Source organism: Apodemus sylvaticus, chromosome 10 (genome assembly GCF_947179515.1).
Source record: "Apodemus sylvaticus chromosome 10, mApoSyl1.1, whole genome shotgun sequence".
In the NCBI taxonomy this organism is placed as follows: Eukaryota; Metazoa; Chordata; class Mammalia; order Rodentia; family Muridae; genus Apodemus; species Apodemus sylvaticus.
The window spans coordinates 108,703,450-108,730,869 of record NC_067481.1 but is presented as its reverse complement, the minus strand read 5'-3'; the positions used below and the strand labels follow the sequence as shown (position 1 = coordinate 108,730,869).

General features: G+C 43.3%; 1 protein-coding gene across 1 annotated transcript in view; it reads right to left on the bottom strand.

Annotated features, from left to right (window-relative positions):
* The window catches only part of Bmerb1 (bMERB domain containing 1), a 139,863-nt gene continuing 112,443 nt past the window's right edge, over positions 1 to 27,420 (bottom strand). The window contains exons 5-8 of the mRNA XM_052195219.1: positions 11,001 to 11,074; positions 4,705 to 4,819; positions 3,530 to 3,612; positions 1 to 1,272 (exon numbers count right to left, since the gene is read on the bottom strand). Coding sequence (XP_052051179.1) covers positions 1,160 to 1,272; positions 3,530 to 3,612; positions 4,705 to 4,819; positions 11,001 to 11,074 — 385 coding nt within the window. The 3' untranslated portion in view covers positions 1 to 1,159. The remainder of the gene's footprint in view (positions 1,273 to 3,529; positions 3,613 to 4,704; positions 4,820 to 11,000; positions 11,075 to 27,420) is intronic.

Below are 27,420 nucleotides of genomic sequence, written 5' to 3'. Positions count from 1 at the left end.
TTTAAAATGATTTTCTAAATACATGAGTTATAATCAAAAAAGGTAAGAATGTATAAAATGCTGTGTGTATGTTTTTCATTTTTATTTTCTCTGATGGATAGTTTGCACATCAGCACATCTTGACTGGTGCCAAGTACTTAGACCAGTCTTAACACACACACGCACAGAGTTTACACAGGCTGTGTCAGGCTGGCCATGGAAAATGTACATCAAGTCACACAAAAAGAATTGTGGGGCTGGTTCAAACACGCCACCAGACAATGGGACAAAGTTGGGTCAGGCTTCCTCTTGCCTGTCAGTGTGTGTTGGGCCAGCAGTGTGACCTTCCCACTTGTACTCCCTTGCAGCAGCCCTGTGTGAAGAGGATGTAGGTTGGCATCTTTTCTGGGCCCCCTTCCCAGTCACTCTGGTCTTGACATTGGTACCTGCAGTTCTCTACTACCTGATCCAAGCACTGGATCTGCTCTGGGTCACAGCTCCCTACTCTGCTCCACTGTGGGCTGGGCATTGCACATCAAGGGAGATCCTGGAGTCTGGCAGATACACGCCAGGATGGGACGGAGTGGGAGGTGTAAACCCAGCACCACACACAAGCTCAGCTTTCATAGACAGGCCAGTGTCTCTAGGGAAGTGATTATAGTGGAGCCTAAAAGATGTGTGGGCTGTATGGAACCCTCCAAGCTACAGTCCCTGGGAGAGGGCGAACAGGGAAGGGGACTCTGACAGCAAAGCTGGAAGGGTAGATGGGGAATGGGTCTAACATGGTGCTAGATTATTGAAATTCACAGCTATACACACCTGGGGGCTCTGCCCCTTTCCCAGTTTGTTTGCACAGTAGGCTAGATACACCTAGAGAAAAGTGAAGGTATATTGTTTTAAGGGAGGGGCTTTCTTGGTGGTTAGATAAATGATAAGTCAGACTCCAGGGTTGGGCATGCTCTGGGGAGGGCCATGCGACAGTGACAGTGAGGGGCTCTCTATTGTCACACTCTATACAGGCTGGGCCCACCTGCCCTACCCATAGCCCCTGATAGCGGTCATGGGCTTGCCATCAACCCCTTCTGCCTTGGAAAGCTTTTGGACCCCTGTGAAATGGGGGCTATGAGGACAAGAGGGTGGGAGGGAGGGTCCCCACAGCTCTGGGGCACCCACATAAGGGCTACATGATGTTGCACTGGGTGGTCCCACAGCAATCTTTGATGAGTGCCAGCCCTGTCTTGGCCACTGTTGGCTTGCTAGGTGGGGGCTCTGCCTTCTTCTCTGCCCGGGAGCCTGCAGCAATGGAAAAGCAAAGGGAGGAACAGAGAAAGGTAAGGAGAAGAAAGCCTTGGCTACTGGTCCGACCTAGCCCAACCCAACCTAACCCAACCCAACCCAACCCAAGCCATGACTAAGCCTTATCCTGACAGTGTGGAGAACTGCCATGCACTTCCTGCTCATCATTCCTGGCCCCTCTTGTTATGCATTCTTGAGGTTCCACATGCAGTGTTAGCATATCTCCTAGTCAGTTCCTCTCATCACGTTAGGTTCCAGGTCTAGCACAAAATAGATAGCAAGATTTTGGAGGATGAAATGGTTTTTGTCTTGAATATAAAATGGGTTCTGAGGGCAGAAGGGTTTTGTGTATGCAGAACAATTGTAGAGGCTATGCCTTTTAGGCAAGTTCCAGGAGCAGACAGTGGGTCTGTAGGGTGGGGCAGGGAGTAGAGGCTTGGGATCTGACGGCCTAAAGCCCACCTTAACCTTTCCACCTCAGCGTCATCCACCAGGAAGTCTCTCTGACTAAAGGCCCTGGAGGATGCCAGGCCTGGGTGCAGTTGTGTCTTGGATATTTCAAGACAAAACCTTTGGAGTCTCTCTCCATGTAAGGGGCAACTTCCTCTTCATTGCCATGTGTGTGTGTGTGTGTGTGTATACATATGTGTATGAATAATATAGATTATACCATATATATGATATCTATATATAGAGAGATACACACTCAAAACTATAAGTTCTATTCTTCTAGAGAACTCTAATACACAAGAAAAAGTCTGTCATTACCTTGGTTAATTACAAGCTCTGGTGCTAGGGTTGTGGCCAACAGAGAGGGCCTGTTTATTAGAGTATGACTGTTTGTATGAATTTTCAAATAGGTTAGATTGAGAATTGTCTAATTAGTAAAGCTCACCCTTAGGTGTGTGTATATGGTGGTAATCTAATGAAAGATAGAATGTGAAGCTCTGGCCTAATCAATGGAGTCATCCCTTGAAGGATTCTTAATATGATGGCATCACATGAGGTGGAAGAAGGTAGAGGATTTCACGTGGGGAATTGGGTTACTGGGGCATGCTTTTGGGGGATACATTTGTTAGGGTCCCTTCCTATGATCTTGTTTTCTTTGACTCCTAGACATCATGTCAACTGTCCTTTTCTATCATGCTCTCGCCATCATGGTGGACTGACACCTCTGAAACCAGGAGCTCAAATAAACCTTTCCTCCTTCAAGTTGCTCTTTCAGGTCCAGTATTCAGGGAAAATGGAGCTAGTGTACAAGTGCATGAACGGTGGGAGGAAAGAAAGGCAGGTCTAACAGTGCTGTGACCCTGAGGCCTGAGATTTTGTTCTTTCTTAACTCTTCCCATTTTCTGCTTAGTCTAAATTTAACTAGGTGCATACTTTTTCTTTTTGAATCAAAGTCCCACTATGTAACTGGGCTAGCCTGGAACTTTCTATGTAGACCAGACTGGCCTTGAACTCACAAGAACCCCACTGATCACTGTAACACCTAGATGGACATGAGGTATTCCCAAACTTGTCTCAGACAAAACCTTTTCTGATCTGGGTGTCTCATAATTAATAATTATTTTCAGAATTATGTTCCTGGGTCTTCCAGATTCCAGTCTTTTAAAAAAAAGATTTATTTATGTATTTATCTATTTATTTATTTATTTATTAAATGTAAGTACACTGTAGTTGTCTTCAGATACTTTTTCTTCTCACTCCGGCCCCACTTGCTCATTGTAGCTGTCTTCAGACACCCCAGAAAAGGGCATTAGATCTCATTACAGATAGTTATGAGTCTTCATATGGTTGCTGGAATTTGAACTCATGACCTTCAGAAAAGCAGTTGGTGCTCTTAACCACTGAGCTATCTCTCCAACCCCAGATTCCAGTCTTAATAGCATCTGAAGCTCCTGAAGGCTATAGTAGCTATCCAGTTCCTTTTATGAAAAATACCAACCTGGGACTACACAAGGACAGCTTCTGGAAGCACTAGTTACTTACATTAGGAAAATGACAGCACAAAGCTCCTGGATCCAAAATTACTAAGAGTTTCAAGACTACTGTAGCAAAACATTAAATGTAGCATGGAAAATGTCAGGTCACCGCCTGGGAAACTGAATGTGCAAGGCCCATGAGCCTCACCCTGCCTGCTGCTATCCCATGCTCAAGCTGTATCTATAAAGCATGTCTTATTCCCCCCTCTCCTTCACTTCTTTAAAATTGTCTTTTATAGGGAAAAAGAGAAGGCCATGCAGGCACTCACTGGCTGAAGACTTGGTTACTTTGTCTAGAGGTTTTAACTTGATCCTCAGGAAATCAGCCATTTCCTTGTCTTCTTCCTGTTCCCTGGGAAGGTGGACATGTAGAAGAGGGAAATAAAGTCAGCAAAGAAAACACCAATGAGACCCAGTAAGATGCTAAGTGTGAGGAGGCATGTGTTGAGCTTTGTGAATGGTGTGAATGTTATTATGTCACATACACATATGTGTGTGCATATATATATATATATATATATATATATATATATATATATATATATATATATATATGGCATATGATTCTGTGTTAGGTGAACCCTATATCTAATGAAGTCACTCACCATTGTAGAAATTCTGGCCCAATGATTGAGTGACAAGGCAGAAATAGGGACATTCCAGGACCCAGGCACCTTGCTGGGGTTCGGTGAACTGGGAAGCATCCCTGTGCCTTCAAGCTAGCCCAGATGCCTGGACTCCCACAAGATTCAGGGTCCATCTCAGAGAGAAAGTCATCACTGCCTTCAAGGTTGCCGGGAATAAGATAGGTTTTGTGCAGCCCAGCTAACTCTGGCAAAGTCCTCAGAGAACACATGATGAAGAGGAAGTTGCCCCTACATGGACTGAGACTCCAAAGGCTTTGTCCTGTGATGAAAACATCCAAGACACAGCTGTACCCAGACCTGGCATCCTCAGGGGCCTCTAGTCAGTTGTACAGCCCCAGAGCCAGCGCCTCCCAGCCCAAGATTGGCAGGTGCAATAGATATGAAACTGCAAGAGAGGAAGGAAAGGGAAGGAAAGCGCAATCCTGGGAACTTTGGAGAGGCTGTCATGAGGACAGGTTTCTGTACATATTGACAAGTTTTGAGAGTTGCTTTGATGCATCCAGACAATGTATAAGGAATTTCATCCTCTATCACATGATGGAATTCCTTTGTGCCCACCTGCCCACCTGCCCAGATGACAATCAGCTAAGATATACAGGACTCTGCAAGATTTTGGAGGATGAAATGGTTTTTGTCTTGAATATGAAATGGGGTCTGAGGGCAGAAGGGTTTTGTGTATGCAGAGCAATTGTAGAGGCTATGCCTTTTAGGCAAGGTCATAAGTTCCAGGAGCAGACAGTGGGTCTGTGGGGTGGGGCAGGGAGTAGAGGCTTGGGATCTGACGGCCTAAAGCCCACCTTAACCTTTCCACCTCAGCGTCATCCACCAGGAAGTCTCTCTTCTGCACCAGTCTGTGGATCTTCTGGATTAGCTCATCCTCTCTCTGCTTCTGCAGCTTGGTTTTTTCTTTTTCTGGGAGGGAGAAAACAGTGAGGCAGCTATGCCGGTGCATGCCTGCAATCCCAGCACTCAGGATGTTGAGTGTGAGTTTGGAGCTAGCCTGGGACAACACACAAGACCCTGTCTCAAGACAGAACAAAACAGGCAGTGAGCATAAGTAGCAGAAACACTGAGTCTGAGGGGACAGGATTGATGTGTGGCTCCACTACTTCATCATCTGGGTAAACTTGAAGAGGCAACGTGACCGCTTGTGTGTTTATGTGTGTAAACGGGAACACATATGTGTCTGTGTGCTCATTCATGTCTGTGGATGCAGGTGGAGGCTAGTGGCCAACACTGGGTGTTGTGCTAGATAGTTTCATATTAACTTGATAAAATGAAAGTCACTTGAGAGGAGGAAACTTCAGTTTAGAATATGCCTTCAGAAGATCTGGCTGTAGGCAGGCCTGGAGGGCATCTTCTGAACTAATGATTGATGGGGAAGCCCTAGCCCATTGTGGGTGCTGCCATCCTTGGGCTGGTGGTCCTGGTTTCTATAGGGAAAGTAAGCTGAGCAAGCCATGGGGAGCAAGCCTGCAAGCAGCACCCACTGTGGCCTCTATGACCTCTAGGTTCCTGCCTTGTGTGAGTTTCCATCCTGGCTTCCTTTGATGATGAACAGTGAAGTGGAAGTGTGAGCCGCTTTTCTCCTCAAGCTTTGTTCACAGTGTTCCATCACAGCAAGAATAACGCAAACTAGGGCAGGGTTTGTTCCTCGGGTGCTAGCAACTATTTTTGTTTGCTTGCTTTTGTTGTTGCTGTTTGGGGGTGGATGCTGTTATTGATTTTAGAGACAGGGTCTCTCTACAAGGCCCTGGCTGTCTTGGAGCTTACTATATAGACCAAGATGGCCTTGATATCCACCGGCCAATGTCTCCTAAGTCCTGGGGTTGAAGGCATATTGCCACCATTGCTAACATTTTCTGTAGGCTCTGCCCAAAACTTACCTAACATCAACCAGATATAATCCATATGAAAATGTATGTGCATGTGTGTGTGCCCACCTGTGCCTGCACAATGGTTGTCTTCATTTTCCCACCCCTCCCGCCCAATTTTCAACAAGGCTGTCAATCAGCAGATAAATCCATAAACCGTCAACACAGAACAGCTCCCCACTACCTCTTACAACCTGAGACCCTGGCCACCTCCTACCTGCTGAGTCATAACTGTTTTCTGAGTTACCTCCAGGGCCAAGCTCCAAGGGTTGCAACAGAGACATCTGATAGGGTGAGCAGCAGGTATTCAGTAAGTGCACTGTCCCTCCAGCTTCCTGTGCCGACAAAAGCTGGGGTCATGCTTTGGGAGTCTTGAGGCTAAGCTGCAATCTAGGTTGGCCTGGAGACATGTATCCAGTTCTGTTGGTGTCTTCTTTTGATAATGTGGCTGCACTGTGTCTTTCTTGTATGTATCTTACAGGTGTAGAAACAGAGGTTTGGAAAAGTCATGACACAGGTCCAAAGGATGGCTCACTTGGTAAGCCGCATGCCTTTCGAGCCTGAGTTCAATCCCCAGGACTCACAGAAAAAACAGGCATGGTTGTGCCCACCTACAGTCTTAGTGCTGGTAAAGTGAAAACAAGCATATCCTTGGATTTTAATGGCCATCCAGTTTGGTCTAATTAATGGGCAACTGAAAGAAGACCCTGTCTCAAGGGAGGTGGATACTGTTCCTGGAGATTAACCATGCGCACTCTCACAACATATTTACATACTTACATAGGGTTCCTATTGCTGTGACAAAATACCATGAACAAAAAGCAAGTTGGGAAGGAAAGGGTTTATTTAGCTTATACTTCCACATTGCTGTTTATTACCAAAGGAAGTCAGGACAGGAACAGGGCAGGATCCTGGAGGCGGAGCTGATGCAGAGGCTATGGAGGGATGCTGCTTACTGCCTCACTCCTCATGGCTTGCTCAGCCTGCTTTCTGACAGAACCCAGGACCAACTTCCCAGAGATGGCACCACCCACAATGGGCTGGGCCCTCCCCCATTGATCAGTGACTGAGGCAATGCCTCGCAGGTGGATCTCAAGGAGGCTTTTCTTAACTGAAGCTCCTTCCTCTCTGTTGACTCTAGCTTGTGTAAGGTTGACACAAAACCAGCCAGGACAACAAGTGGCCATGCATATCCTCTTGTATATGTTAAATCACTTCAAGGTCACCTGTAACATGAAACTCAACACAAACATTAAGTAAACAGTTATCATGTGTATCTTCCAGGGATCTTGACAAGAAAAGGTCAGTGTAACTTTCAGTGGGGATTTTTAGTTTTCCAGGGGGCTGAATCTATGGATATATAACCCACAAGATGCATGGAGCTTCCTGGAAGGGAAGGGAGGGGAGGGGGAGGGGAGGAGAGGGGAAAGGAGAGGAGGAGAGAGGAAGGGAGGGGAGGAGAGGGGAAGGAAGGGAAGGGGAGAGGAAGGGAGGGGAAGTGAAAGGGAGGGGAGGGGAAGTGAAATGGAGGGGAGGGGAGGGAGGGAAGGAGAGGGGAGGGAAGGGAGAGCTTTTTCATCCACAGAAATGCCACCACCAAGTGTGTCAAGCATGAATAACCTGCAGCTCTTGGGCACTGACTGTCATCGTAGGATGAGGGGACATGGCTTCTGTGGGTGGAGCCCCGGTGTGACTCCCTATACCACAGATTGTACTACAGAGGCCTCTCTGACTTATTCTCCAAGGAAAGACCAGCATCCATGGACTCTCACAGGGAGTCTGGGGACATTTCCTTTTCCATCCACAGTACTCTGATATTCCCAGGAGGCCTTCTCAGCACCCCCTCCACCCCAATGCCAAGACCTTGGCTTAGAGCCACCTGATGAGTTCCAGATGTGCCAGGCTTCTGACAAATAGCCGTCTCGGGTTGCTCATCTACATTTTCCAGTTCTCCTTTAGTTGAGCACTCCCTGGGCACTCCTGGATTCTCCATCACAGCACCTCCAGCCAAGGGAGGAGCCACCTCCTCAGACTTACTCTGTGGAGCCTTACTAAGAGCACTGCCCCGAGTGTCCAAGCTGTGGCCAATGCTCTTTACCCACCGGACTGTACCCTTCTTACCAACATTTCCCACTGACCTCCTGGCACCATGTGCCCACTCACTGTTGCAACCCACAGTTTGCCAACATTATCTCACCTACTCAGGGTCAGATGCCAAAGAAACTCAGGACAAAGGGCTGACTAAGATGCCTATTAACATACGGAAGCAGATGCCGGCTGCCAGGTTCTTCCGGAACACAAGTACCTGTTACAGAGTCCTCAGCACTTCTCACTCAATCCTTTCTCTAATCTAAAGAGAAAGCCCAGGGGCTGGGTTCACTTCCCCAAGCTTCTCTTTTTCCTATGTAACTCAACCATTTTGGCCATGCATGCCGTAGTGGCTATTCCTGGTTGTCAACGTGAGTATATCTGGAATGAACTACAATCCAGAATTGGAAGGCTCATCTATGATCCTAATCTGGAGGCTCAGAGATACAAGTTTCTGACCTGGATCTGGCATGGAGATCTTGAAGCTTAGAGGCTTTGAATTCCAGAAGATTAAGAGGAGGGGATTTCTGAGTTTAAGGTCATCTGGGATTAAAGGCGTGTTAGCATGCACCTTTAATCTGGGCCACACCCTCCGCTGGAGACCTATATAAGGACATTGGAAGAAGGAAGACTCACTCTTCCTTGCCTGGTGCCTCGTTGGACTGAGTAACTGTTAGATCCTTAGACTTCCACCCACAGCTGCTGCTGACCATTGTTGGGGAGTTGGACTACAAACTGTTAAGTCATCAACAAATTCCCTAACTATACAGAGACTGCCCATAGGTTCTGTGACTCTAGAGAACCCTGACTAATACACATGCTCTCTTAGTTCTCTCTCTCTCTCTCTCTCTCTCTCTCTCTCTCTCTCTCTCTCTCTCTCTCTCTCTCGGCCCTCTTTTCTTCCTCTCTCATTCTTCCTCCCACTGTCTCCTCTCATGGCCCAGTCTGTTTTGCTAGCCATTTGCAGTGTGGACTCTTCCAGAAGCATCTGACTCTTCTCTCTCTCATATCTACAGTACAAGCCTCCTCCTCAGCCACACACAGGAGCAGTCATGTCCTCATCCCTCATCTTCATTCACTCAGCAGTAAGAAATCCACCTCCTCTATCGTACCACAGACCCTGGCTCTTAATGCCCTACGTGCTTGTATCCCCTTCCATTCCCTCGGCTGTAGCCACGATCTATTCTCCCTAGACAGTGCTATGGCTTCTTGCCTGGCCTCCCCGCCTCAGAGCTCTTGTCTCATCTGTGACCTTTACTGTCCAGAACAAACAGGATTCCCGTGATAGTCTATTTGCCCTCTTTCCCCAGATGTGTGACTCTGGGTTTCTCATCCACTCTAAGCATCTAGTGGTTCAACATAAATTGTCGCAGAGTTGTTGTTGTAAGCTGGTTGGTTGGTTGGTTGGTTTGAAATACGTAGACCTCATACTCATGATCATTCTGATTCAGATTTTCTAAGTCCTAACACTGTTAGTATTTATTTATGAAATACTAACGAATATCCTATTGTATATATTAAGTCACCTGGACATGCACATTCAGTAAACAGTTGTTTATATGCACTAGCTATGTCTACCAGTATCAAGTTTTAGGAGAATTAAATAAAGCAAAACACTTGCCAAGGCTAAGTTCTTGAAAAAGAAGCTGTGTCTATTAATAATCCTTCCTTAGCACTACCAGACCCCCATGCACACTGTCAATGACATAAAGTCAGAGAGACTCATGCCTGAGTCAACAGGTATGATGGCAGTCTTAGAATCAACTGAAAAGAGGAACCCTAGATAACTGTGACCTTCTTAATTACCAGGTTATCTGGTAGCGGGAAGACTGATCTTAAATGTGATTGTCACCTTCTGGTTGCAGCACACATAAAAGATGTAAGAGTAAAGCTCTGTTTTTTGCCTATTATTTCTATCATTTGTGAATTCATCTACCTTACTGCTGCTGCTGTTACATTCCTTTGCAGATATTAGAACCAGATTTTTGGGCTTCCAATATGAATTGCTCTACAGGAATCTGCTAGGCCCTCAGGACCAGATTGTAGCCACTAAGGTATCTCGCCTCATACACAGCTACTGGATCCTTAGCCTTCCTAGTATGCAGAGGCCACTGTTGGACTCCTGAGAGCATATCATGTCAGTCAGTCTAATAAATCCCCTTTAAGGCCGGGCAGTGGTGGCGCATGCCTGTAATCCCAGCACTCTGGGAGGCAGAGGCAGGCGAATTTCTGAGTTCGAGGCCCGCCTGGTCTACAGAGTGAGTTCCAGGGCAGCCAGGGCTATATAGAGAAACCCTATCTCAAAAAAACCAAATCCAAAAAACCAAAAAAAAAATCCCCTTTAAATTCTATGGATTCTTTTCCTCCAGAAAACCCTGATTTATACAACAGGCATGTGCCTGGTTTGTCATTTGATAAGCTCAAGGCCTGTATGACACATAACTCAGGGTGTTTGGAGAGGGAACTCATTTAGGGGGAAGGAATCAGATAATCAGTACCATTGATAACTTATAGATGTAGGTTTGACCCCAGTATTACAGCCTGTGACTGGTCTATTCTCTCTGTTTCCAAACATGACAAAAATGGCAATAATGACTCTGAGTGAAAGTGATGCTTGACCTGAGGTGTACATTTACCTCATAGATAATTATACTCGGGAACCTTATCACACCTTTGCAGTGCTTTAGTTCAGACCCAGGTCTCTGCACATACTAGAAAAGTGTTCTGCCCCTCAACTGTTCCCTCAGTCCATCATGAAATCGACGTTAGGTATGTTACTCTTCCATTTTCAAAGGAAGCAAACCTTAGTCTTAAAAGAATAAAGAGGCTTGCCTAAGGTCCCAAAGTGGCCCTGCCGGACATAAACTTTTCCTTATCTTGTTGGCTTGGGATATGGTCTCAGAGAGTAGCCCAGGCTGTTTTCAAATGTGTGGCTCATTTTCCTGACTCTGCTTCCCAAATGCTTAGATCTAGATGCAGGCCACACATCCTGCAAGAATTTGTGTTTCAATCCTGGAGTCTCCATTGCAAGACTGAATTCTCATTAGGAAATGAGACAAGCCCTCTCTTCCCAATCCCAGAGGTCCAGAGCCCTGGTGGTGGCAAACAGAGGACATGGCCAAGCATGTTACCTGGGATGGCGACCAAGTTCTGCAGCTCCTGCTTCAGGTCCATGATGTCCTTGCAGAGCTGAATGTCGTCCATCCTGTGGGGACATGACACCACAGGATAAGTCACCTCAGCAGAACACTCAGCAGTAGCACTGTTTAACCACAGGAGGCTGGGGAAGGGGGTGCCATCTTCCAACAGCTAAGCTGATTGCTTAAATGTGACCCTGCCTGGGTTAAGGGTGGGCTGGGTGACCAGGGACCAGCTGTTTTTAGATCGGTCTGGGGTATTCATCACTTTCCTCCTTGCTACGACCAAAAAGTAACTTAAGGAAGAAAAGAAGTTGTTTGGGCTCACTGTTCTGGGGACTACAGTCTACCATTTGAAGGGAGGCAGGGAGGCAGGCAGCTCTGTAGCTATGGGAGTCTGGCAGGTGTTTTTACACAGTCCAGATGCAGAAACAGAGAGCTTGGGCAGGAGCCTGGCACGTAGAACCTTTGAGTCCTGCTCCAACAGCTGGTTAGGCACCACATCCCCCAAATCACATCTAACCTTCCACAAGAGTGTTACAGCTGGGGTCTATATACCAACACATAAGCCTGGCATTAGGGGTCGTTTACATTTAAACCACAACAGTCTGTGACGATGTTTGCAGACATTGGCTCAACTGTTTCGGTGGGAAGTCCTGCCCTGTGTAGCAGAACCAGACAGCTGTAGGTGAGGACAGGAAGAGGGTGAGAAGGAGGAAGTTAGGGCTGTACGTATACTCTCTCTGTTGCTTTGTGTCTATCAAAAGGAGGAATTAGGGGTTGTACACTCTCCATTGCTATTTGTCTGTCTCTGTCTTTCAATCTGTCTCTCTCTTTCTTTGTCTCCCTTTCACTGCTCTTAAGCATAATTCCAAAATTTTCACCTCTTAGATTCTGGGTTTTGTACCATTGATATCTAGGGCCTTAGGCTTGTGGATTGAATCATCCACATACAGGTTCTGAAGCATCCAGACACAAACAGAGTCATAATACTAATGCCTCTAGTTTAGTGTCGATTCTTGCAGGTTTAAAAATATGCAGGCCGTAAATATCGTGTGACATTGTTACTATAAAAAATATTTTCACAATTTGCTTTCTTTACTATATATGCCTTTTTACTTTATAATGATATGTAATTCTGCTTCATAATATGTCTTGAAGATGGTCCCCTGTTAGTACATGCAAGTCAACTGATCTTTGTGAATGCACAACATCCAGTTATGTGGATAAACTACTCATACTAGGTTTTTCTGTGATGAATTCCTAGACGTAGAAGCTTCTGGTCAAGCAATGTCAACATTTACATTTCAATAGGAATTCACTAACCCCTTCTAGGGCCTATTCAAGAGCTTCCCTACAGTTCCACAATATATTGTAGTAAGGTGTGAGTTGTAAAAAGAAAATTAATCCCAGCCTAAAATTTTAGCTCAGTTGATACATGCTCTCCTAATATGCACAAAGCCCTGGGTTTGATTCTCAGAACAACATAAACTGGGCGTGTTTGTAAACATATGCATAATCCCAGAACTGGGATGTTGAGGCAAGAGGATCAGAGTTCAAGGTCATCCTCAACTATACAGAAATTTTTTAGGTCAGTCTGGGTTAGATGAGACCCTGTCTCAAAAATGTGTTTTTTTGTTAAGTTAATTTGTCATTCTCATAAAAATTACTTCAGTGGCTGCCAGGAACTTTCCCTGTAGATTTCTAGGGTGTGCCCATAGGTCCCTACGTTGATCATCTAGATGGATTTTTAGGTTATCTGTGCTACTTGGGTCTCCAAGGTGTTAATATAGATTTATGCAAGAATTTTTTTCATGTGGGAAGATTCTCAGAGGCAGAATCACAATGAGTAAAAGTGGCTTAAGAGGTCAGTGGTAGCTGAGGCATCTTCAAGGCAGATCAGAAAGTATATACAGTTTCAAAATGTGTATATTCACATTCCACATCTTTATTGAGCCTCAGGCCTAAGCTCTGAGGAAACACAACCAACAAGACCCAGGTAGTATGAAGATGATCTTTTGTTAGTACAGATATATAGTCACATGGTCACATATATAGAAAAGTCCCAGGATCCCCTCCTGCCCCTGAACACCAAAATCCACACATGCCCAAGTCTTGAAAATAAGACAACTTAATGTTTGCATATAATCTCTGTACATACTCCTAGGTATTTAAGTCATCCCTAGATAGCTCATGACGCCCAATACAATCAATACAACCTAGATGCGATATAAGCAGGGATTATCCTCTCACTTAGGATACAATGACCAAAAGTTAAAGGGGTAGGAGTAGGGGTGGGGCTGGAGAGATGGCTCACTGGATAATAGCATGTACTAATCTTCCAGGAGATTCAACTTTGGGTCCCAGAAATTGAATTAGGTGGCTTACAAACACCTATAACTTCCACTCCATGGGACATGACACCTTTTTCTGGAACTCACATTAATAGGTGCATGCACAGACATACAACATAACTTTAAATTTTTTATTTTACTTTGTTTTTTTGTGAGACAGAGTCTTATTATATAACGCTGGCTGTCCTGTAACTCACCAGGCTGGTCTCAAACTCAGAGATCCCCTGCCTTTTTCTCTCAAGTACTGGGATTATTATTACTTTTTAATAAGCAAAAGTCTATAGATACATTTTTCTTCTTGAATATTTACAACCCATGGTCAGTCATGTCTGTAGGTATGGAAACCTGAAGTAAGGCAGGCTGTCTGTGCTTCTGGCACTCTGAAGAACAGTGTGGCAGATGAAGGGGGGTGTCTTTTGAAACTGCACTCTGTGTTGGCCCTGACAGCCATCCTGGGAAGAGGCATTCAGGGACTCAGCTAGCCTACATGTTAGTTAGTCCTGGCCCAGTCTGGAGCTTCGTTCTCTGGAGTCGGTCCACTTACCTGCCTCACCCCAGTCTTCTCCCTGGCTCATCACAAATGCCCATGTGTTTCCAGATCCGAGACTTCAGATCCAAGGACCAGGGCAAAGATGCAGGACTTTAGTCTATATTTCTTGTCATCAGAGACATGCCAGCATTCTTCAGATTTGGTTTAGAATATCCTATCAGGCTGCCTTGAACGAACCAGGATTTGCCAGAAGGCCAGACTGCCTGTCAGTTTGTAACAAGGACCCAGACCTTAGTATGATCCTAGACCTTAGCACAACTGACCCCATAATGGAAGTACCATCAGGGCATAAAACTCACCATGTAGACAGCACCACTTGCCAAAATGCAAACAAAGACTTAGTTCACCAAAGTCCAAAGTCTCTTAACTATACAGTCTTGCTTTTTGGCAGTTCTACCCCTAAGCAGGTGGTCATGGATGGTATAAGAAACTAGGCTGAGTAAGTCATTGGAAAAAAAAAGTGTATAAGCAGGATTCCTACATGATTTCTGCTTCAGCCCCTGCCCTGACTTCCTTACATGGAAGAATACATGCAGTAAGGTGAAACAAACCCTTTTATACAGGTTGTTTTTGGTCTCAGTTTTTATCACACAGCAATATGAACCCTAACTAATACATCTGGCAAAGTCAAAACACGAGAGAGGAGAGCTGGTCCTGGAGGGAAATGCGCGAGAGCTCACTTTGGTGGTGTGGGTGCCAGAGAGGGCTGACCAGCTTAGCTACCACCCAGGCCCAAGTCCCACCCCAACATCTACCCCATCTGGAACAACTGGAGTGAGTGAATAGGCCAGTCCTCAGATCCAAAGCTGAAGGATCTCCATGACACAGGGCAACAGGATTTCTGAAAGGAATCCTGGTGAGGATCCAGTATAATAGTACTATATTGAATAAATATGGAGAGAGAGGGCAGCCTTATTTAGTCCCTGATTTTATTGGGATTATGTCAAGGTTCCCTCCATTTAGTTTGATGTTGGCTACTGCTTTGCTATATATTGCTTTTACTATGTTTAGGTATGGGCCTTGAATTCTTGTTCTTTCCAAGACTTCCAAGGATGCTGAATTTTGTCAAATGCTTTTTCAGCATCTAATGAAATGATCATGTGGTTTTTTTCTTTGAGTCTATGTAGTAAATTACATTGATGGATTTACATATATTGAACCATCCCTGCATCCCTGGTATGAAGCCTACTTGATCATGGTGAATGATTGTTTTGATGTGTTCTTGGATTTGGTTGGCAAGAATTTTATTGAGTATTTTTGCATTAATAAGGGAAATTGGTCTGAAGTTCTCTTTCTTTGTTGGATCTTTGTGTAATTTTGGTATCAGCATAATTGTGGCTTCATAGAACAAGTTGGGTAGTGTTCCTTCTGTTTCTATTTTGTGGAATAGTTTGAAGAGTATTGGTGTTAGGTCTTCTTTGAAGGTCTGATAAAATTCTACACTAAAACCATCTGGTCCTGTGCTTTTTTTTTTTTTTTTTTTTTTTTTTTTTTTTTTTTTTTTTTTGGTTGGGAGACTTTCTATGACCCCTTTTATTTCTTTAGGGGTTATGGGACTGTTTAGATAGTCTATTTGATCCTGATTTAACCTTGGTATTTGGTATCTGTATAGGAAATTGTCCATTTCATCCAGATTGTTGTGTTGAATATAGGTTTCTTTTAGTAGGATCTGATGATTTTTTTGAATTTTCTCAGTTTCTGTTGTTATATCTCCCTTTTCATTTCTGATTTTGTTAATTTGGATACTGTCTCTGTGCCCTCTGGTAAGTCTGGCTAAGGGTTTATCTATCTTGTTGATTTTCTCAAAGAAACAGCTCCTGGTTTTGTTGATTCCTTGTATAGTTCTTTCTGTTTCTACTTGGTTGATTTTAGCCCTGAGTTTGATTATTTCCTGCCTTCTACTCCTCTTGGGTGTATTAGCTTCTTTCTGTTCTAAAGCTTTGAGGTGTGCTGTTAAGCTGCTAGTGTATGCTCTCTCCAGTTTATTTTTGGAGGCACTCAGAGCTATGAGTTTTCCTCTTAGCACTGCTTTCATTGTGTCCCATAAATTTGGGTTTGTTGTACCTTCATTTTCATTAAATTCTAAAAAGTCTTTGATTTCTTTCCTTATTTCTTCCTTGACCAAGGTATCATTGAGTAGAGCATTGTTCAGCTTCCATGTGTATATGAGCTTTTTAGTTCTGTTGTTTTAGTTCTGTTGAAGACCACCCTTACTCCATAGTGATCTGATAGGAGGCATGGGGTTGGTTTGATCTTCTTGTGGTCTGTTTTGTGACCAATTATATGGCCAGTTTGGAGAAGGAACCATGAGGTGCTGAGAAGAAGGTATATTCTTTTAATTTAGGATGAAATGTTCTATATCTATAAAATCCATTTGGTACAAAACTTCTGTTAGCTTCAATATATCTCTGTTTAGTTTGTGTTTCCCTGATCGTCCATTGAGAGTGGGGTGTTGAAGTCACCCACAATTATTGTGTGAGGTGCAATGTGTGCTTTAAGCTTTAGTAAAGTTTCTTTTACAAATGAGGGTGCCCTTGTATTTGGAGCATAGATGTTCAGAATTTAGAGTCCTTCTTGGAAGATTTTTCCTTTGATGAGTATAACATGTCCTTTCGTGTCTTTTTTGATGACTTTTGGTTGAAAGTCACTTTCATCTGATATTAGAATGGCTACTCCAGTTCCTTTCCTGGGACTGTTTTCTTAGAAAATTGTTTTCCAGCCTTTTACTCTGAGGTAGTGTTTGTCTTTGATCCTGACGTGTGTTTCCTGCATGCAGCAAAATGTTGGGTCCTGTTTACGTATCCAGTCTGTTAGTCTATGCCTTTTTATTGGGGAATTGAGTCCATTGATGTACAGAGATATTAAGGAATAGTGATTGTTGCTTCCTGTTATTTTTGATGTAATTTTTATGCTTGTGTGGTTATCTTCTTTTGGGTTTGCTAAAAGATTAATTTCTTGTGCTTTCTAGTGTGTAGTTTCCCTCTATTTGTTGATGTTTTCCATTCATTATCCTTTGAAGGACTGGATTTGTGAAAAGATATTGTGTAAATTTGTTTTTGTTATGGAATACCTTGGTTTCTCCATTTATGGTAATTGAGAGATTTGCTGGGTATAGCAGCATTTGGCGTTTTAATTATTATGTGACCAAAGGAATTTCTTTTCTGGTCAAATCTATTTGGAGTTCTATAGGCTTCTTGTACGTTCATTGGCCCTTTAAGTTGTAAATCCGTGCTCTCTTCTATACCTATAATCCTTAGGTTTGGTCTTCTCATTTTGTCCTGGATTTCCTGGATGGTTTGGGTCAGGAGCTTTTTGCATTTTGCATTTTCTTTGACTGTTGTGTCAATGCTTTCTATGGTATCTTCTACATCTGATATTCTCTCTTGTATTCTGTTGTTTATGCTTGGATCCATGACTCTTGACTTCTTTCCTTGGTTTTCTATGTCCAGAGTTGTTTCCCTTTATGATTTCTTTAGGTTTCTACCTCCATTTTTAGATCTGGATGGTTTTGTTCAATTCTTTCACCTGTTTTGTTGTGTTTTCCTGTAGTTCTTTAAGGTCTTCTCCCTGTTTACTTGTGTTCTCTTGTATTTGTTTAAGGGAGTTATTTATGTCCTTCTTGAAGTCCTCTATCAACATCATGAGCTGAGATTTTAAATCCAAATCTTCCTTTTCTGGTGTGTTGGGGTATCCAGGACTTGTCATAATGGGTGAATTGGCTTCAGATGGTGCCATGTTGCCTTGATTCCTGTTAGTAACTTTCCTACATTTGCCTTTTGCCATCTGGTTATCTCTAGTGTTAGCTGGTCCTGCTGTCTCTTTCTGCTGCTTGTCTGTCCTGTGTGCCTGCAAGCCTATCTCAGCACCAGCTCTACCCTGGCACAGAGTTCTGTGGCACTGCCCAGCTCCTGGGTGCTGGTGGGGCCCTGGTGGAGCCCTGGTGGACTGAGTTGCAAGTGATCTTACACTTAGGTGATCTTTGCTTTCCTGGCTGCACCCATCTGCTCAGTCACAGGAACAAAGATGGTGGCCTCTTATTACTTTTATAATAAATTGTTAAAGATGGTTAATCTTTGATATGGTCAAAACTATGGTTATTGCCATGCAAAGTACTAAAGAATTAAGAAAAGAACTTTATTTAGCTTTCATATGTTCTCAAAATATAGCCTAAAGCAAATAACTAAAAACAGACAAGGACTCTTAACTCAGTTATGCTTATCATAGACAGTCCTCAAAAACCTCAGAAATCTATAAAATATGGCATTTAAAGTGTTTAATAAAAAAGTTTTATTCCGAGTGGTGGTGGCACATGCCTGTAATCCCAGCACTTGGGAGGCAGAGGCAGGCAGATTTCTGAGTTTGAGGCCAGCCTGGTCTACAGAGTGAGTTCCAGGACAGCCAGGGCTATACAGAGAAACCCTGTCTCAGGGAAAAAGAAAAAAAGAAAAATGTTATCAAAAACAGTCACAGACTGTCCATAGTCAGGACACAGCAGAAATTGGCTCTCTAAATTTCTATGGGGGCACCACTGCTGTTAAGAGTACCAACTGCCCTACCATTAAAATGGTAAATTGGCAAGCCTGTTTGGGTAGATCAGTGGCGCTTAAATAAAGACAAGTTACAAGCCCTTGAACAGTTGGTCTAAGAGATTCTATTGCCAAGAAAATGGTAGGTTATAAGTCAGAAAGTATAAGTAAAATAATAAGAAAGTCCATATGCTTCAGTTAAAAAGTCAGAATTATATGCTATTCTCCTAGTTCTATTATATTTTCCAGAACCTCTTAATATAGTTACTCTCAATGTGCAGAAAGAGTAGTTTTCTATATAGAAACTGCTTAACATATTCCAGATGATGCAAAACTAACTTGGTTATTTATAAAACTACAGCATGTAATTTGAAACAGTGATCATCCAATATATAAAGCATAGTCAGTCTCATACAGGTTTTCCAGCACTATTGGCACTAAAAAAATGAAGAAATGGACAAGTTATTAATAGGAAATGCTTTAGAGGCTTCAATTTTTCATAAAAGGTACAATGTAAATAGTAGAAGTTTAAAGAAAAAATTTCTATAACCTGACAACAAGGATTTTCCTACTTGTGCATTGTATAATCAAGCTGCTGTTCCCTGCTGGAAGGAGTCCTGAAGGTACCAAAGAAATGAAATTTGGCAGGTGGATGTATTTCACTTTGCAGAGTTTGGAAATTAAACTATGTTCACCATACAATTGGTATGTATTCAGGAATTCAATGGACTTCTGCCTTGAGTTCTGAAAAGGCTGATCCTTTAATTATATACTTATAAGAAGTGATGTCCATCTTAAGGATAACTTTACAGATTGAAACTGATAATGTTTCATCATATGTACCCAGTACAATGCAACAATTTTTAAAATATTTAACATAAAATGTGCTACAGATATACCTTACAATCCTACAGGCCAAGCAATTGTGGAAAGATCTAACTACACTTTAAAGGAAATGCTCAAAGATAAAAGGGGGCTATGATGTCTCCCAGAGATAGATTTTATAATTCTTTCTTAACTTAAAAATTTTAAAATGTCAATGAGAAAGGTAGCACAGCTGCTAAAAAAAAACATTGAATTTTAGAAAGGACTGCTGAGTTAAATCAGTCTACCTACTTTAAGGATGTGTTGCTGGGCGGTGGTGGCGCACGCCTGTAATCCCAGCACTCTGGGAAGCAAAGGCAGGTGGATTTCTGAGATCGAGGCCAGCCGGTCTACAGAGTGAGTTCCAGGACAGCCAGGACTATATAGAGAAACCCTGTCTTGAAAAATAACAAAGAATCAACAAGACCAAAAGCTGGCTCTTTGAAAAAATCAACAAGATAGATAAACCCTTAGCCAGACTAACCAAAGGGCACAGAGAAAGTATCCAAATTAACAAAATTAGAAATGAAAACGGAGATATCACAACAGAAACCGAGGAAATTCAAAAAATCATCAGATCCTATTACAAAAACCTGTACTCAACACAACTGGAGAATCTGGAGGAAATGGACATTTTCTTAGACAGATACAAATTACCAAAATTAAACCAGGATCAAATAGACCATCTAAACAGACCCATAACCCCTAAAGAAATAGTAGGGGTCATAGATAGGCTTCCAACCAAAAAAAGCACAGGACCAGATGGTTTCAGTGCAGAATTCTATCAGACCTTCAAAGAAGACTTAACACCAATACTCTTCAAACTCTTCCACCAAATAGAAACAGAAGGAACACTACCCAACTCCTTCTTCGAAGCCACTATTACGCTGATACCAAAACCACACAAAGACCCAACTAAGAAAGAGAATTTCAGGCCAATTTCCCTTATGAATATCGATGCAAAAATACTAAATAAAATTCTTGCCCACCGAATCCAAGAACACATCAAAACGATCATCCACCATGATCAAGTAGGCTTCATCCCAGGGATGCAGGGATGGTTCAATATAAGGAAATCCATAAATGCTATCCACTACATAAACAAACTCAAAGAAAAAAAAACCACATGATCATTTCATTAGATGCTGAAAAAGCATTTGACAAAATTCAGCATCCTTTCTTGCTAAAAGTCTTGGAAAGGACAGGAATTCAAGGCCCATATCTAAACATAGTAAAAGCAATATACAGCAAACCGGTAGCCAACATCAAACTAAATGGAGAGAAACTTGAAGCAATCCCACTAAAATCAGGGACTAGACAAGGTTGCCCCCTCTCTCCATATCTTTTTAATATTGTTCTTGAAGTCCTAGCTAGAGCAATTAGACAACAGAAGGAAGTCAAAGGGATACAAATTGGAAAGGAAGAAGTCAAATTATCACTATTTGCAGATGATATGATCGTATACTTAAGTGACCCTAAAAACTCTACTAGAGAACTCCTACAGCTGATAAACAACTTCAGCAAAGTGGCTGGCTACAAAATCAATGCAAGCAAATCAGTAGCCTTTATATATTCAAAGGATAAGCAGACTGAGAAAGAAATTAGGGAAATGACCCCCTTCACAATAGCTACAAACAACATAAAGTATCTTGGGGTGACTCTAACCAAACAAGTGAAAGACCTATATGACAAGAACTTCAGATCTCTGAAGAAGGAAATCGAAGAAGATCTCAGAAAATGGAAAAACCTTCCATGCTCGTGGATTGGCAGGATTAATATAGTTGTAGTTTCTGGAAGTAAAACAAAAGCCTCATGGGAAAGTATGGTGGCCTATATATAGGTTTGTCTTTATAAACCCTTGCAACATATGTCTAGAAACTCAGCTGAAAAATTCCAGGGAGTGGTCCTGACCAAAGTCCATTAATATTTAATAATGCTTCCTTTAAATTTGGTCCCAAAATCGCGGAATTGTTTTTCTCTGGTGAGCCTTAGGATAAACAGCATGAATTCTGATGCTGTTCTCTGATGCTGAGTCCTGCATGGCTGTGGACAGGACAGTGTAACATGGTCCCAGCTCTGGAGCAGAGCCAGTAGGATGACAGTCTTCATGGGTTTGGATGGTTGCTAGGCTTAAGGCTTGTTTGTCTAACAATATATATTACTTCGTGGTCCTTCTTCAGGAAGTATGCTTCTTGACAAGGTTATTGGGAAACGTTTTCCCTGCCAAGGTTAATGACTCCATGGCAATTAGAAGCAGCATGAGTCTGGGAGGTGAGTGTGTGTCTTCTGTTCCTCAGTAAAATGGTAAAAGCTGTGACCTTCAGGACAGCTCTTAAGGCTGTGGGAAAAACTCTGAAAACATGAATGCAATACACTTTTGCATAATTTTTCAATATTGCAAAATATAAGGATGCAATGTGGATCGTATGAGTGGCTTCATGGACTTAAAAGAACAAAGGCAGCTTCACTAATGAGCCAGCTTATTAGAAAGATACAAAGCAGGCAGATCTCTGAGTTCAAGGTCAGCCTAGGACAGAACACATTTAGGTCCAGCTGTGGAGGGAGTGGTGATCTCAAAGCCGGATCCCACACAACTAGCCTACTGTCCATGCTTACAAAGGCCGGCAGATCTCTGAGTTCATTTTCTCTGTAAAAAAAAAAAAAAAAAAAAAAAGGACTTGTTGTCTCTTTCAAAGAATCAAGGGGCTAAGGTAATAAAATGCTAAATAATGAGAAAACCAAAAGGGAACCTAGAGTAATGATTGAATTGCCTCTGGCACACATGTGCATGCATGTGCCAGAGGTCAAGGTTGGATATCTTCCTTGATTACTCTCCATCTTTTTTTTTTTTTTTTTTTTTTTTGAGCCAGGGTCTCTCACTGAACTCATCAGTTTGGCTAGGCAAGCTGCTCCCATGAACTTCATAGAGCTTCCTGTCTCTGCCTCCCCTTGCTCTGGGGTTATAAGTGTATGCCACCACACCTGTCTTTTTACGACTCCCTTTTCTTTTTTTTACTTAGATGCTAGAGATCCAAAATCAGGTCCTCACACTTGCTTGGCAGGCATTTTCCCAACCCAATCACTACCCCAGTGGCCCAGCATTTTATCTTTTGTTTTAATTATATTTTATTTTTGGAAATTTCATACATGCAAACATTGATCATATCTACCACTACTACTCTTATCTTCCTCCCCAACTCTAATACCCCAACCCACTAAGTCTACTTAGTGCTGCCTGCTGAAATACTGACTGATCTTATTGGTTTGCTCTTGTATAGGTAAGAACTCGCCAGAGCTATCACAAGTTTGTGGGCACAATAGCCACATCATGTCCAGAAGATAGTCTTTCATAGCACTCCTCCCAACCCTCCAGCACCTACACTCTTTCCACCCCCTCTTCTGAGATGTCCTCTGAGCCCAAGAGAGGAAGAGCTACCTTAGTTTTTGAGAAAGGGTCTCTCGCTGAACGTGGAGTGCACTGATTGACTGATCAGAAAGCCCCTGAATCCTCTAGTCTACACACACGCGCGCGCGCGCGCGCACACACACACACACACACACACACGCACATATACCCCGCACTGGGATTAGAGACCAGCAGTGCTGCATCTGGATTCTCTTTGCACCTTCCCAGCACTGGGATTACAGGCCTGCAGTGCTGTACCTGGCTTTTTACATGGTTGCTGGTGACTGAACTCAGGTCTTCACACTGATGTGAGTACTTCACATGGCAAGTACTCTGATGACCAACCCATCCCCCTGCCCCTTCTCTGTAGTTTTTATTTTCATAAAATATTTTATATTTTATGGTGAGTTTTTAAAAAAATAATTTTTAAGTCTCTACTACTACTACTACTACTACTGATAATAATGATATGTGTGTGTGTATGTATGTGCACATGTGTGATCTAGGGATGAAATCCAGGGATTTGCTCAAACTAAATAAACGTTCTCCCATTGAGATACCCAACTGACTCAGCTCCTATCTGGATAATTTTGAAAGACTTGTATATTTTTAATTGAATGGGCCACTCCTTTCTCTGGAGACTACTATCATCACTGTGGCCTCAGCAGAACCCCTCCATCCTCTGACCTTTTTTCCTCACCTTTAGAGTGCTTTGGTTCTGGCAACTCATAGGATCTACAAGCCTATGACCTATGACCCCATATCTTCCCAATCTTTGCCCAAACCTTTCCTATGCCGCCTTCAAGACATCCCAGTGCCTCCTTCTGGAACCTTCTCTATGCTTCCAGGCTCGTTCAGTTCCTCCCACTTCAAAATATCTCAGTCTTTGTGTTTCTCCAGACTGTACCCTCCTTAGAGGGATTCAACTTCTTTGTTTCCTGCATGGCACATCTCAGTCAATATGTGATTTTTTTTAAGAAAGCAGGCAAGCAGGCAAATGGGAAGAACACATAGTCCTGGATTCCATTGAAACAGTACAACGGGAAAATTCCAAGTCCTATGAGAGAGACACCAGGAGGTTAATAACCCTTAGCAAAGGCAGTGAGTCACTTCGGGAGAAACAATTAAACACTGCTAGTTTAAGTAATGCAGCTTTGCATTCTGTCAATGAGCTCTTGAGGTTGCTGCCCTCTCCCCAGGCCTTCCATGGTCCATCACCTGTCAAGACTTCTGCCAGTTCCCTGTCTTGTCTCCCACATCCTCCATCGCCACTCCCCAGATCCACCCAACTCTCACACTAACACCAACAAAAGATAACACACAGTTGAAAATGTCATGCCAGGCTGAATCTGGTCCCATGTCGGGTGCGATGACCACGGCTTATAGGGCAGGTGTTCTCATTCTTTCTAGCAGTCTTAGAGTCTCAGCTGCAAGATCCTGGGTCTATTGTCACGGTCATAGAGCTGGCAGAATGCTAGAGAACGTAATCGGGGACAATTGCTACTATAACACCGTGTGAATGTGTCACCCAGATATCTTCTTGTCTTTGTTCCATTTTTGTAGCCATGAGCCTTTTAGAAGACTCAGGATCCACCCAGGCATATCTCTGTAAGTTTGAGGCCAACCAGGTCTATACAGTGAGTTCCAGGGTAGCAAGAACTACATAGAGAGACCCTGTATCAAAAACCCAACCCAACCAACCAAACGAGCCAGGGGTAGATAGGTTTTCTTGGCAGGATTCAAAACATTTTTGGAAAAAATCCCATATTTTCCATCATCCCTCAAAAGCTCTTCAGTGTTTGAAAAATGTTCTTGACATAGACAATAAAATATTTCCCCCAATTTTGTATAAGAATTTTAGGGGTGGGATGGAATTAATGTAGTCCAGGCTGGCTTCCAACTCCTTATGTAGCTGAGGCAGGCCTTGAACTTCTGATTCTCCTACCTCTATCTTTCACATGTTTAGATTGCCAGCCAGATAGCTAGATCCAGCTCTGCCTTGTATATAACACACTTGGTAGAGAGACATACCATTTTTAAAATTTTATTTGTATCATACAAATCCCAAGTTAAATAACATTGTGGGCTTGGTCTGAGAATGGTCAGGGATGGAAGAGTCTCAGCTGCAAGATCCCAGATCTCTTGTCCCCTCCCACCTACTCCTGAAAAACTGGTGAACTGGGCCACTCTAGCTACAGGGTCTGGAGCCCGACCCTACCAAAGCACAGAGGGTTCCTCTCTGAAGCCCTTGGCTATCTTCAGTTACTTCCTGTAAAATTGCTTCTAATGACAATTTCTTTGTTTTGTTTTTGTTCTTTGAGACAGGGTTTCTCTGGCTGTCCTGGCTGTCCTGGAACTCCCTCTATAGGCCAAGCTGCCCTGGAACTCAGATTCCTCTCCTCTGCTTCTGCCTCCTGAGTGTGGGGTTGTAATGGCGCAGGACTACAGAGGAAAGGTAGTGGAGACATTCAGCTCTGGATATCTCAATGAGGATGGGAGGAGTCAGCTCCTCTTTCATCCTAACTTGGTGCTGTACAGTTGGCTGCCCACCATCAACTCTAGTAGAGTTTATTACACTGACAGCTATCAGGCCTCACTCCCTGTGTGACCTTATAAGGTTCTCACACCATACAGCCCATGAGCATGCAGACTGAAGCGTCTTCCAACCGCTTGACCAATGATACACAGACACGCAAACCTTGCCCTCAGAGACCCTGGCCACCTCCATAGGGGCATAAGTACCCATTTCTCTCCTCTAATAAATGAATCAGTTCTCAGAAGCTATTCTGGGGTGTGTGTTCTTTCTGCTCACTCACCATTGACCAAGATCCTGCCTACATCCACCCACCCTACTGAGCTTCCCTCTTTCCAGTTCTGCCTGGTGTGCAATGGATCTGTTTCTACCCCAAGGGAGAAACAGATGGAGGGTTGCACCTAAATGCTGGGATTAAAGGCTTCTGCCATTGCTGCCTGACAGCTTCTAATAATTAATGTTAAGTCAGCTTCATGTTTATTCAGCACCATCATTAGTGGCCTTTTTTTGTAGGGAAGAGGGATCTTGGAGCTGAGACAGGAAGGAACGAGTGCCTTGTGTTGGTGTTCCAGAGCTGTAGAGCCATGTGCTGACAAGGCATTAACTGGCTCGGGGCAGGGAGTCGTGTATGGATGGGCCTGGGCTTGAGTCACTGATCAGTGTCTGTGGTGTCACTATTGCACATATCAACTTGTCCCCTGTTTAACTACTAGCAAACAAGGCTTCTGAAAATTGAGCCCCGGTCTGGTGGCAGACACGTGTTTTCTCAGCCTCTTACAGAAGAGTGGGGGGTTGATTTTTTTTTCCGAGACAGAGTTTCTCTGTATAGCCCTGACTGTTCTGGAACTCACTCCGTAGACCAGGCTGGCCTCAAATTCAGAAATCCGCCTGCCTCTGCCTCCCAAGTGTGTAATCACTCCCAAGTGTGATTACAGGCGTGTGCCGCCACTGCCCGACAAGAGTGGGTGTTTGAAACAAGCCTAGGTTATGCAGTGAGTCATCTCAAAATTCCAAACCAAAGAAAGCAAACAAACAAAAAAGTTCCCAGCGTGCATAAAAGAGATACTACTCATCAAAAAGAAAGAAAAGATGTATTGAAATAATTCAGCCTCTAAAGTATGGCATTAAGTGAAGGAATCTGGTTCCTGAAGACAGGGAAGTCTGGAGAAGGCATAATTACAGTGACAACAGAATATGGATTGACAGAAATGTTCCTTATCACAAGGCAAGTGTGGTAGCACACAGCAATAATCCCAGCACTCTAGGATAAGGCAGAGGAACATGAGTTCAAGGCCAGCCTGGGATAAGGGAAACCTCTCAGAAAACCAAAGGGAGTGAGAGATTGTTAGAAACTGGCAAGAATCAATAAGCAAGCAATGTAGGGGTCACCTCTTCAATGTGTTTTAAATCTCTCCAGCATTTGACAAGAAGAAAAGCTGAGTACTGTATGGAGAAAGATCCACTAGCCATGTGATGGTGAAAATAGTTTCTGTTCCTCCTAAAACTGGCTCTGGTACTACATGTGTGCATGCACGCACACGCACACACACATTCACACATACTCACAAACATGCATACATGCACACACACATTCATACACATGCATGTGCACACACCCACATACTCACACCCACTCACATGAGCACACACATGCACACACATATACATGTACATACACATACACATGCTTACATATCCAATTTGTATTCATTAGTACTTTATATGGATATTGACAATTCATCCTAAGAACAAACTTTGTAAATAGGGACTGTTGTTTCTCTTCCAGATGAAAATCTTGCAGGCTCAGAAATGTTAAGTGGCCCAGAATCACATGGCTAGTTAAATCATACAGCCAGGATGCTGACAAACATCTGTCTTGGATACCACATGGAACTCGCTGCTATTTTAAACTATTCAGCCTTCACAAGTTCAGTCTGACCCTCTTCAAAATTCCCCACCTTCTGCAGATCGCAGGCCTTGTTTGACTTAGAAAGCAGTTTGGAGACCATCTATTGGTATTTGCTGACAGTCTTCGCAAGCATTAGGAGAATTGTTCTTATGAACAGAAGCATGACTTTTACACTTCTCCACATGGAAGAATTAGAATGGGCCAGTTGTTCTTAGAGAAGTTTAACAAGAGAGCAGGTCCTGCCCTGACTCAGCCAGCCAGAGGCTTATGAG